This window comes from Frankliniella occidentalis, unplaced genomic scaffold (genome assembly GCF_000697945.3).
Source record: "Frankliniella occidentalis isolate FOCC.00 unplaced genomic scaffold, Focc_3.1 Scaffold240, whole genome shotgun sequence".
Lineage (NCBI taxonomy): Eukaryota > Metazoa > Arthropoda > Insecta > Thysanoptera > Thripidae > Frankliniella > Frankliniella occidentalis.
In genome coordinates this window covers 358,287-369,324 of record NW_026267366.1, presented here as the reverse complement: position 1 = coordinate 369,324, position 11,038 = coordinate 358,287, and the positions used below count along the sequence as shown (strand labels likewise).

General features: G+C 48.2%; 3 protein-coding genes across 3 annotated transcripts; 1 reads left to right on the top strand and 2 right to left on the bottom strand.

The window, feature by feature from the left end:
• Positions 1-1,599, bottom strand: LOC113210264 (mitochondrial thiamine pyrophosphate carrier-like; the record flags this gene model as incomplete). Its single annotated transcript, XM_026428156.2, is given in 7 exon segments — positions 1-86; positions 154-299; positions 368-533; positions 610-789; positions 868-1,020; positions 1,102-1,238; positions 1,410-1,599. Coding segments are annotated over 6 exon segments (860 nt in total), but the record flags the coding sequence as incomplete, so codon positions are not given.
• Positions 1,600-2,205: 606 nt separating this feature from the next.
• On the top strand, positions 2,206-6,321 carry LOC113210102 (succinyl-CoA:3-ketoacid coenzyme A transferase 1, mitochondrial). Its single transcript, XM_026427933.2, has 11 exons — positions 2,206-2,344; positions 2,862-3,008; positions 3,736-3,847; positions 3,939-4,165; positions 4,241-4,497; positions 4,619-4,787; positions 4,860-4,974; positions 5,083-5,299; positions 5,396-5,471; positions 5,555-5,725; positions 5,798-6,321. Exons 2-11 carry the CDS (start codon positions 2,913-2,915, stop codon positions 5,954-5,956), a joined length of 1,599 nt encoding a protein of 532 aa, XP_026283718.2. The 5' UTR covers positions 2,206-2,344; positions 2,862-2,912; the 3' UTR covers positions 5,957-6,321.
• Positions 6,322-6,422: 101 nt separating this feature from the next.
• Positions 6,423-9,998, bottom strand: LOC113210092 (ATP-binding cassette sub-family G member 5). The gene is made up of 9 exons (XM_026427922.2): positions 9,840-9,998; positions 9,390-9,474; positions 8,565-9,306; positions 8,200-8,473; positions 7,997-8,114; positions 7,832-7,925; positions 7,620-7,758; positions 6,989-7,171; positions 6,423-6,914 (listed from the first exon to the last, which is right to left on the bottom strand). The coding sequence occupies exons 2-9, from the start codon at positions 9,441-9,443 to the stop codon at positions 6,509-6,511; spliced, it is 2,010 nt and encodes a 669-aa protein (XP_026283707.1). The 5' UTR covers positions 9,444-9,474; positions 9,840-9,998; the 3' UTR covers positions 6,423-6,508.
• Between the last annotated feature and the right edge of the window lie 1,040 nt (positions 9,999-11,038).

The following is an 11,038-nucleotide window of genomic DNA, read 5'->3' as shown; positions in this document are numbered from 1 at the left end:
GGCCATAATCCTTTGTAAAGTGCAATATATCCCTCAGTCTTCACGATTTTATGAATGCAGTGGAAAAGTCCTGATGTATTGAAAGTCTGAAATTTTTAGAAATTGGTTAGATTTGACAATTTGTCAGCAGGAAATCATGTGAAAAGAACTCACCTGACCAAAACCTATTCGTCCATTATCGAAACCTGTCACCTGCAGTCTCTTCTTGGCTAGATCAAAAGGATATATGGCAGTCTTTGATATTGCACCAGCAATAGCTCCCATCAAAAGGCTGTGGTGAAATGCTGGTTTTTTATTTTCTGACAATGTCAACGATTAATATTTTTTTGCAGCATATAATGTATGACAAAATGTTTCATTTACATACCTTTCGTAGAAAAATATGCCAGCCTAGTGAGAGCAGTGTAACTAGCAAACTGTATTCCTGAATGAGGAGCCATTTGAATTAGTACTGGAGCCAGACCCTGAAATAAGCCTTTTGGTCCTTCCCTCCTGAGAATCTCTCTTACAGCATGACTCATACTTACATAGACCTAATGAAGTCACAGAAAGTTGAAAGTGAATGACATTGTTTTCTTCAGAAGCATGAACTACGAAGACAAAACCAACCTTTGGCTCTCCCTGTGCTACCAATCTTGTACGAACTATGTCAAAAGGAAAGGAAATGAAACTAGCAAAGACACCAGCTGCACCACCACAAAAAAAATGCACCAAAGGGCGATGCTGACTTCCACGCAATTCAGGAACAAGCTGCCAGATTTCCCGGGTGAGGACTTCAAAGCAAGTTGCCTAAGAAAACAGAAAAATTGCTAAATTGCAAGATGATACCTAGAGCCTGTCTGGTGTGTTTTGAAGAAATTTGTGTACCTGAGCAACCCCATATAGAATAGACAGAACTTGAGCAGGTACGTGCCCTTTCCATAATGCTCTCACGCCTTCTTCATGAATTATTTGTCTAAAAGCCTGAGTGACACCCCAATACTTTGCGCCTGGAAGCTGTTTGATGGGCTCGACTTGCAGCTGTGATTAAAAAATCATATACCATTAGAAATAGAAGAAAAATATAAGGAGACAATGAAAACAATTTTTATGAAGTCTTACCTGAAATCGAATTTTAATGACATCCAGGGGTTGACTTATAGCCCTTGTCAGACCTCCTGCTGCAGCACCAGCCCCAGCATACTCAGTATCAGTCAAACGTTTCTGAGCATGTTCATCAAAGCCAACCATTGCGCGTCCTGGTAGCACAGCATAAAGAGAGAGAAAATTCTTTACAAATTTACAAAAATTATTGAGAATAGGTGTCGCGTCTTAAACAACTTGAAACAACTGTGTTTCTGACAACCGTAGACGACATAAACAGCAACAAATATTTAGGTTAATCAAAGGTTAAAATCGTAACAACTTACGTTATCGTTGAATCTCTACTTTCGTGGATGTATTTCAAAATAGAGCTCATAATTAAAGAATCAATTTCTATCGTTTAGAGGCATTATTTCCCTTCTTATTCCAAACTTAAGTGAAATTTAGTTTGGGGGAGCGGGCTGAGCGAGGCAGACGACACGACTATTGGGTGAATAATCCCTTGAGAAGTTATATGCAGGCTCTGGACGCAACCCGCTGACATTTGAAATTCTGGCTGTATCAATAACACTGTTTTCCGCTGTAGAGAAGTGAGGTTGTTTCTTTCAATGCCGACTCTTGTGTTCCTTCCATCCTTTATTTCAAGTTAATAAACCAATAAGCTGTATCTGTTCCGGCTAACAGGCGGGGTGGCGCGGTTTTACGCCCGGCGGTGTGCTGTGGGTTGCCTACACAGAGTTTTGTACAGCTGATTGCCTATCTCTCATGCGGCTTTCTACGCTGACAGGGTGGGTGACTGCCCCAGGCCGCCCCTCCCTTTAAAACTGCAGGAGCTGAGAGAGAGTACTACATATATTCTTCTGCCTTTGTGCCTTACCTACCTACAATTGGAAACCAACACCAGGCGACCAGGCGTTTTGTTAAGGGGGAGGGGGGGGGTTGTCACTTCCCCCTTTCTCTGGATCCGTATCTGCTTATTCCTTCAGGTTTGCCGCTTAGGGAACTTCAGATGTCGACCACTAGCAGAGCCTCCGTTGCCGCTTTACGCATCCTAATGACGGCAAGGTGGACCTCGGGTGCAAAGGCCTTCCGCACCTGCCAGGCGGTTAGAATCTCGGGAGTCTACTCCGTTTGCTAGTCACAAAGCCGGCACCCCGCGCCCGCGTTGTTGCTCCTTTTATTTTCTCCTCTTCACCCGCATAAAATATTGGAAAGTAAACACCAAGCGAACCGGGTGACCTTGAAGACCGAAGGCTCGTAGGTAAAGGCTGCCTACACATGATGACATTACGGTAACTCAATTATCAGTAAAAGTGTTGTGAATTTAATCGTAAGAAAGTAAGGAAACTATATTTATTGCCTAACTCACGATCCGTATGGCTCAAATTGATGAAATGGAAACATATACTATTGTTTTAGTATCTGTTCTTTAATAATGTTTTGATGCATGGGATAGAGGTGAGCTGTACGATACAGCACGATACAGCCCACAGCGACCACGTCCGCGATATCTACATTTGCATTCCCCCGCATTCCCCCCCGTTGCAGGGGGGAGGGTGGGGGACGGGGGCTCGCCCAGGACTCGCTCTCTGATTGGTTAATCGACCTTGGCAAGTTGCCCAAGCAGAGTCCGGAACTTGTTTACTTCGAGCTTAGGCTGGTTTTGTTTGTCACGGTATATCGGGTCTTCTGGTATAATCTGATAGTGTCGCAGAGACTATCTCACTGCTGGCGTTAAAAGCTGTAGACCAGTTATGCCACATACTTTGCCACAACAGGGCGTATTTTGAACCGGCTACGTTGGCTGGCTCGTCTGTCTCTGAAACATCATGGCACCAGTGTGGAGTCTTGCTAGCTCTTACTTGCTAAAAAGATCGCTTTGTCAGTCGAAAGTCACTCCACAAACATTATTTACATCATGTAAGGTAAGTATTTATCATGAATTCCGTTTATGTCGTTCAATGAATAGTGCGCCCTTCACGACTTTTGTGTGTAGTGTAGGTTAGGTTTCCTCCCACACACATTTTAAATGAGAGTTACAATGTATATTTAATGACTAAACTCGAGTACTACTGCTACTCAACAAATTTTAGGCCTTTAATAAATCTTTGATCAATTTAAAGTCATAAGTTTGAATAATAACAAACTTCCTCCCCATCGGGATACAAAGTGTACTTACCGTAATATCATCATTATCATGATCACCAGAGTTCCTCTTCATTAAACATATGGGGGAAATAAGAGAACCTTGATGTCAGCTTTTTTTTTTTGAAATTTGTGAGTCTCTTAAGGATCTAAATTTTGTGGCATAGCAAAGCAATCACCCTAAAAATGTAAGTGGTCTCATGCAAGTATGTTAAATAAAGGAAACCTCTGTAACGATATCTTGGAGTTCTTTTCAAGGACAACTTTCTCGTAATTATTGCCTTTGGCGTAGATACTTTCTGGCCAGTTAAGTGCATAGTACCTAAAAGTTCTGGTGACAGTCACAGTTTTCTATTTAAATATTCCTATCTCACATTGAAAAATAGACATTTAGTTTTATTCAAAAAAGTACCATTACGTTTTGTTTGTCAGCTCAGCCTTTCTTACTTTTTGCTGTTAACAATCTGGTTCTTCAGTTTTGTAAAAAATTGTTTATTATTTTTTCAGATTTTATCATGTTCATTTTCAAATTCGTCTTTGCTCAGAGGTAGTAAAGTGTACAGTTCCGCTCAAGAAGCTGTCAAAGACATTCAAGATGGATCAAAACTGCTTGTGGGTGGTAAGCTAAAATTATGTTGCATTATAGTTTGATTTTGAGTTACACCTACATATTTGTATCTTACTTAAATTCAGACATTTTTACCTTGCAGGATTTGGCTTGTGCGGTATACCAGAAAACTTAATACAAGCTCTACTAGATTCTGGATCCAAAGACCTGACAGTTGTCAGCAACAACGCTGGTGTTGACAACTTTGGCCTTGGTCTCCTTCTTAAATCTCACAGAATCAAACGAATGATAGCTTCATATGTTGGTGAAAATGCGGAGTTTGAACGTCAATTTTTATCAGGAGAACTAGAGGTTGAACTTACTCCTCAGGTAAAATGGCACCATGTGATTTTTAAAATTCTATTTGCAAGTTTGTGTATGAAACCAGGGATTTCATATCTATAGGGAACATTAGCAGAGCGTATTCGAGCTGGTGGTGCAGGGATTCCTGCTTTTTATACTCCAACTGCATTTGGAACTTTAGTACATGAAGGAGGAGCTCCAATTAAGTATGATGGAAATGGAAAGGTTGCCATTGCCAGTGAGCCCCGTCAGGCAGCTAACTTCAATGGAAAGGATTTTATAATGGAAGAGGCCATTACTGGTGACTATGCCCTAGTAAAGGCCTGGAAAGCTGATGAAGATGGGAATTTAGTTTTTAGGTCAGTATTTATAGTTCTTAGATTAAACAAATATGCATATTTTGGTCATAGTTAAAGTGTTGTATAGATGTCATCAATACACCCAGAAGTCTCATCAATTTAATTTTTGTAAAAATCGCAGGAAATCGTCCCGAAATTTTAATCCTGTGATGTGCCGTGCTGCCAAAATTGGAATTGTAGAGGTTGAAGAAATTGTTCCTGTTGGCCAATTACAACCAGATGAGATTCATCTTCCGGGAGTTTTTGTTAAACGAATTGTTAAAGGAGAAAAATATGAAAAGAGAATAGAGGTAATGTTATTAATGATTCACCCATCCTTCTATTATTATTGCTCAAAACTTAACCTTAATCTTGGTTTACAGAGAGTTACTGTACAAAAGCCAAAATCTAAATCTGGTTTAGCTCAGACACCAGCTGCAGCTCTCCGAGAACGTATTATTCGGAGAGCAGCATGTGAATTTACTGATGGAATGTATGGTATCCTTTGATTGGATTAATTTTTTTTATATGTGTGGAATTGCTTTCGCCTTAAAAACATTAAAACTCTATGTGTAGCAAAACAAATTCCTTAACTGCTTTTTACAGCAAATTTAGGAATTGGTATGCCAATGCTGGCAGCTAATATGATTCCTCCCGGTATGCGTGTTACACTTCAAAGTGAAAATGGTATTCTTGGTCTTGGTCCCTTCCCTTCCAAAGACCAGGTGGATCCAGATTTGATTAATGCAGGGAAAGAAACAGTCACAGTTCTTCCAGGGGCATCATATTTTAGCAGTGATGATAGTTTTGCCATGATCAGAGGGTATGTAAAGATAACATTTTACCCTTAACATCCATTTTTGTTTTTTGAAGCTTAATAATTAAATGTGGAGTCGTACTGTTTTTCTCTTACCTGCAGAGGTCACATTAGCTTGACGATGCTAGGAGCAATGCAAGTGTCACAATATGGTGATCTTGCTAATTGGATGATCCCTGTAAGTGCACAGCATACCTAGTTATGGGAGCGGTTAAGTATGCTTTCTTTCAATTATCCTCTACTATTGTTATTATTTTGCAGGGTAAGATGGTGAAAGGTATGGGAGGAGCCATGGATCTTGTTTCAGCCAGTGGAACTAAAGTGGTTGTCTGCATGGAACATACTAGCAAATCTGGTGAACATAAAATTTTGCCTCAGTGTGATCTTCCCTTAACCGGCCGAAATTGTGTTGATCTCATCATTACAGAAAAGGTTAGACCTCATTTCCAGGTTTGTTTGATAAAAAGCTCTGTCATCAATATAAAATGGTATTTTTCTTTGTAGGCTGTCTTCTCTGTGGACCGTGAAGCAGGACTTACATTAATTGAAGTAGCAGAGGGCGTCGAAGTACCAGATATTATTGCCTCCACGGGTTGTGATTTTGCTGTTGCTGAAGAACTGAAACCTATGCAACAAGTAGAAGTTCCTGAAAAAGCCACTTAAATTAGAATTTTCTTGATTTAATTTTTGATTTACTGACTTACTTTCCAAGGACATTAGTAATCTCACCTCAAAGAATTGCATAGAATTACTTTTATTAGGATACTTCTTTTAAGTTCCCAGCTTACTGATCATGAGTCTGGCGTAAGCCTGGCAATGTGTACTTTTTACTTCAGACTTACATGACGTTTCACAGAGTACTAAACCAACCTGTATGTGTACTTCTAATTGGTATCCAAAACTGTGAAACTGGCCTTTGCAGTTGTGGCTTTAAAGGTGTTGGATATTTTATTTTTGCAGTGTGTATAAACTTTTGCTGCCAGATTACTGTACAGATGTAAATCATAATGAATTTGTATATATTTTTACAGCTATGGTTTTAATATTTTCCTTCTGACCTTTTTTCACAAGTGGCATCTGAGCGTGTATTGGAAATACCTGGAAATATTTAGATGCCATTCAAAGTGGGTTGTCAATGGTTAAATAATTTATTTTACTTAGAATGCTTCCTATTTACAATAATATCAGTTTTCATCACTTATGTAGAATAGCTATTTACTCCCTAAATTTAGCTTTAATAAATGCCGGAAGAGGTACAAGATATAGTAGACAATTTACCACTGTCAAGCCCAAGGCAAACGCAAATGTAACACCCATATTGAAGTCTAATTCAAGGAATGCAGTGAGAGTGGCTGAATCTTCAGCATTTTCTCTTCCAAATCGCTCTGCTAAAAATGCCCATCCGTCAGCATACCGGCAACCAAAGCTTGCAGATGCTGCGGAGAGGGATTCCTGGGTTTGGATTGTGCCAGGAGCAAGCGAGCAATTTGTCATAGAGTCACGCGCTAGACCACTGTAATGTGGGTGGCTGAAAATTTGTCGATGAATGTATGCTGCAGCATATCTAGGTTGACTTGCATATGTAATGTAGAGCAACCACTCCGACAGTCCACGAATTGATCTGCAGACAACAAAAAAAGTTTAGGATACTAACTATGTTTCAGGGGTCGAGATGTCAAGCCAATTTGTGCTTACCTTAGTACGCCACTCGACAAAACAAGACCAAGGGCACTAAGGGTAATACTAGCCACTGCCGCTGTGAAGGAATGCTTTACTACAACGAGTAAAGCAACAGTCTGCTGCTCACCCAGAGTGTAGCAGCCCCACATGATGCAGCCCAGCTTCACCCAATCCCAAGGGTCAGAGAGTCCAGACATTCTGAAATCAGGTAATTTTGCTATACAGAACGTGTTCTGCCCTGATACAGGGTAGCCGCTGTGCCCTGGAGGAAATATGTATACAGGGTGGTCCACAGACCCCTTCCTTTATTTTGCTTATACTGTACCGCATGCAGGCGTGCGGGCGGGCTTGCCTATCGTCGCTCACTACGGCGCCTTATGGCCCCGTGCGAGTATGCAACCCGGTCGCACGCCTGCATCCGGTACAGTATAAGCAAAATAAAGGAAGGGGTCTGTGGACCACCCTGTATACGTACTAGCCCGTATACAGACGTGTCGCGGGTTGCCTACTCGCACCAGGCCTTAAAACGAATAGGCAAATCCGTTCGCACCCTTGCATGCGGTCTAGTATACGCATTTGCTCCAACGTGGCTGGGCACAGTGCCCACCCTGTGGTTATGGAGATTAAATAGCTCAGGGAAACTCACTCAAACGCCACTCTTGACCCAGCTATCACAGACAGGATGGAAAATGGCAAAGAAAACAGGAAGTAACTTAGCAGGAAAAGAGGTCCGGAGTACAAGCCCTCCTGTGCCTCTTGATAGTATCTATTTCGATGAGCAGGGACTGAAAAGTACAATTTTAGAATATCACATATTCGTTTGTAGAAGTAAACGGCAGGCAGTGGAAGGAATCTTACATGTGAAGATGGTGTTGATGATGGAAATGAAATATGTTCCAGCAAGCATATTAAAAATGAGTCCGCTGCTCGTCACAAAAGTATGCTGGAATGCCTGGAAGCAAAGAGTGAATGAAATGTAGGCTGTTCTCGTACTGTGATAACTCGCATTTTTCCCGAACTTACCTTTTTGTCGTGATAAAAGAGCCACAAGACGCAGAAGTAGAGGGGGAGAAGGAGGAGCCGTGAAGCGAGTCGCCATATGGAACCTGCCTGCAAGTTGAAGGTGCTTGCCAGACACCTCCTGTGAGGACGAAAAGAAAATCACGTCACTGACATTCATAACAGAGGCTCAGGCGTCAAACCTATGTCGCGCATCAGCAGCTTACATGTTGAGGGCGAGGGCGACCCTGAGGGCAGACGGCCGGCCGAAGGCGGAGAGCGGCACCTTGCTGGCGCCCACCGTGGAGCCGGTCACGGGCGACAGGGTGAGCGTGCCGCCGAGGCCCACACCGCCGTCCCCGAGGCCCAGGACGGCGCCACTGGACGCCGACTTTCGGAACGGGGTGCCCTCCAGTTTGAACTTGTCCACGAGGGCGGCGATTTGGTGGTTCGACTCGATGAAGCGGTCCCTCGAGCGCCGGTCCACCGTGGAGAGGCAAACTACGCAAACACATAAGGTAACAGTGACGCTTGCGGCGCGGCCAGGGCGCGGCGGGCAGGCAACCTGAGGCGGAGGCGTCGCGTTACTCACGGTAGTACATGAGGGGGTTCTCCAGCTCGGGGCACGGGAAGCCGATGCCGCGGAAGTAGTCCAGCATGAAGCGCGTGGGCCCCGTGTACACCATGTCGCCCAGGCACAGGTAGGCCACGCGGTCCAGGAAGGGGAACACGTCCGAGCGCGGCTTCTCCATGGTCAGCACGACGGCGCGGCCGTACTTGCGCGCGTGGTTGGACAGGATGGACACGACCAGGTACGTGTTGAGCGGGTCCAGGTCCCAGGTGGGCTCGTCCAGCAGCAGCACCACCGGGTCCCGGATGAGCTGCAGGCCGATGCTGAGCCGGCGGTACTCGCTCGCCGTCAGCTGGCTGCGCGTCCTGTTGGCGACCTGCGTCAGCGCCAGGTCCGCCAGCACCTGCTTCACCCGCGAGCTCTTCATGTAGCGGGAGACCCTGGAGCCGATGGTGAGGCTGGCGGCGTAGTGCAGGGCCTGCTCGGCCGTCAGCCCCGGCAGCACGTCGCACTTGTGGCTGACGTAGGCGCAGCTCTGCTGGAACAGGCGCAGCGACATGGGCACGCCGTTGAGGAGGATCTGGCCGCGCGTGGGGCCCTGCTCGCGCCGCGCCACCACGTCCAGCAGGGCGCGCTTGCCGCTCCCCTTCGAGCCCAGGATGGCGAGCACCTCCCCGCCGTGCACCTCGAGGGAGACATCCTTGAGGATGACGCCCGTCTTGACACTCCCCAGCAGTCTCTGGACACACGTGCCGGGCTCCACCTACAACATGATTCGCGCAAGTTTGAACAAGAACGTCCACGAATTTAAAAGGGAGCAAACAGGTGAGTTGATCCTCTTTTTACCTGACCGGTGTGGAACACGTTGCACAGCTCCAGGGAGATCTCATTGGTGACCATGGCTGCGGTAGGACAGGTCCGCGATCCTCACCTGCGGACAGTGAGAACAAGTTCTGTAAGTCGAGTGGGCAGCGGCTGGCTGTGTGGCTGTCCAAGACAATGCAATGGGGGAAGTACTGTAGTGCGAAGGAGAGGCAGAAGGCACCTCTTTCCAAAATAAAAGCTGTCGGACCGGAGCTCGCCTTCCGCCGACTTACTGTTGACGGCGCGATCATAAAAGGCTGTCGCCTCGAGGTGGCCGACTGCCGACTGTCATTCGGTAAATGATTTGGACTCACGCCAACAGCAACACGCTCCACGCCGTCAATGACCACCCCACCAAATCAGCTGATCGCCTCCGACACCCTTCGACTGCTTGCCCGGCGGCCTGCGGCGCCCCTTCCCCCCACCAGGTACCTTGTGTCCGTCTCGCTGGGCTCGCGCTGCTCGCGCGGGCGCGGTGCGCGCGGCTCGGCGCGGCGGTGGCGCTCGTGACTCGCGTCGCGGAGGGCCGTGCCGCGGCCGTGCTCGCGATGGACCTGCCCCGGAGACTGTCGGTGGAACACTGGCGGCGTGGCGCGGCGTGGCGGGGCGGCCAGGTAGGCCCGGGGCAGGGGGGGCCGAGGGCCCCCTCCAGCCCCCCCGCTGCTCTCCGGTGCGGCGCGGTGCGGCGCGGCGCTGACTAGCGGACCGTACAGCAGCCCGGGCCGAGGCGGGGGGCTGGAGGGGGCAGTACCAACACAACGCCGTTTGCGTGATAGCCTTCCCTCCTCTGCGTTCAAGTCTCCGAGCGGCGCACAGCAGCCTCAGCCTCACGCCCCCGACTCGAGCGATGACTCGTGGTGTCAACGACCGGCACGGCCGGGCGGCCGGGGCAGCCTCGGCGTGCTAATCGATGCGCGGACACGGCGCGGACGTGCGCGTCCAGGGTGCGTCCTGCGTCCTGGTTTGCCTTAGGGCCTGCTGCTCGCGGACGGGGCGTCGCCACAGGCCGCGACGTGGTGGCCTGGCTCCGAGGGGGACCGCCGGGCCGGGCACCCGTTTCTGGGTGGTCCGCGCGGACGTATTTAGGCCCCGGACCGTCCAGCCCCGTGTCCTGGTACCCGCCGCCCCGGTACGCCACCCACCCACGACAGGACAGGCGCGGCCTGCTTGTCCCTTCCCTGTCGGCCCCACTGGGTCGGCTGTGACGAATAGGCGCTGCCCGACAGTAATTTGGCGGGGCGGGTGGGGCCGGCGTTTGGTGACGCTCCGGCGACTCCTTAGCGACGCCGCGGTGAACTCGACGGCCACCGCGGCGTCGCTAGGGCTTTGGTCGCGTTGATGAACTTTGCTGCTTCACCGCGGTTGTGGTCAATTTGGTGGGCCGCAGTGACGTCGGCCAGGCGGAGGCAGGTGGCAGGCGGAAGGTGGAGTGTGATCGCGGCGCGCGGGAGGGAGGGACGCCGTCGTCGCGCGCTCTGCCCTGCCCGGCCAGGACGCCGACGCCGCTGCACCGGCGACCACGGCGTTGTCGGGTCGGGCAGCTGAGGGATCTTGCCGGCGCGAGGTTGGCATCGCATTCCAGGTGGAGAGGAGGGGGCGGGTCGGAGGTGCGGTGAGTCAGGTGGGGAGGG

Excerpts from the sequence above, each read along its gene's own strand:
- LOC113210102 (XM_026427933.2), top strand. The coding sequence starts at position 2,913 with ATGGCACCAGTGTGGAGTCTTGCTAGCTCTTACTTGCTAAAAAGATCG. Across the intron at positions 3,009-3,735 it reads CATTATTTACATCATGTAAG|ATTTTATCATGTTCATTTTC; the intron begins GTAAGTATTTAT and ends TTATTTTTTCAG. Across the intron at positions 3,848-3,938 it reads ATCAAAACTGCTTGTGGGTG|GATTTGGCTTGTGCGGTATA; the intron begins GTAAGCTAAAAT and ends TTTACCTTGCAG.
- LOC113210092 (XM_026427922.2), bottom strand. The coding sequence starts at position 9,443 with ATGGTCACCAATGAGATCTCCCTGGAGCTGTGCAACGTGTTCCACACC. Across the intron at positions 7,926-7,996 it reads TCTTTTATCACGACAAAAAG|GCATTCCAGCATACTTTTGT; the intron begins GTAAGTTCGGGA and ends CTTTGCTTCCAG. Across the intron at positions 6,915-6,988 it reads TTGTCGAGTGGCGTACTAAG|ATCAATTCGTGGACTGTCGG; the intron begins GTAAGCACAAAT and ends TGTTGTCTGCAG.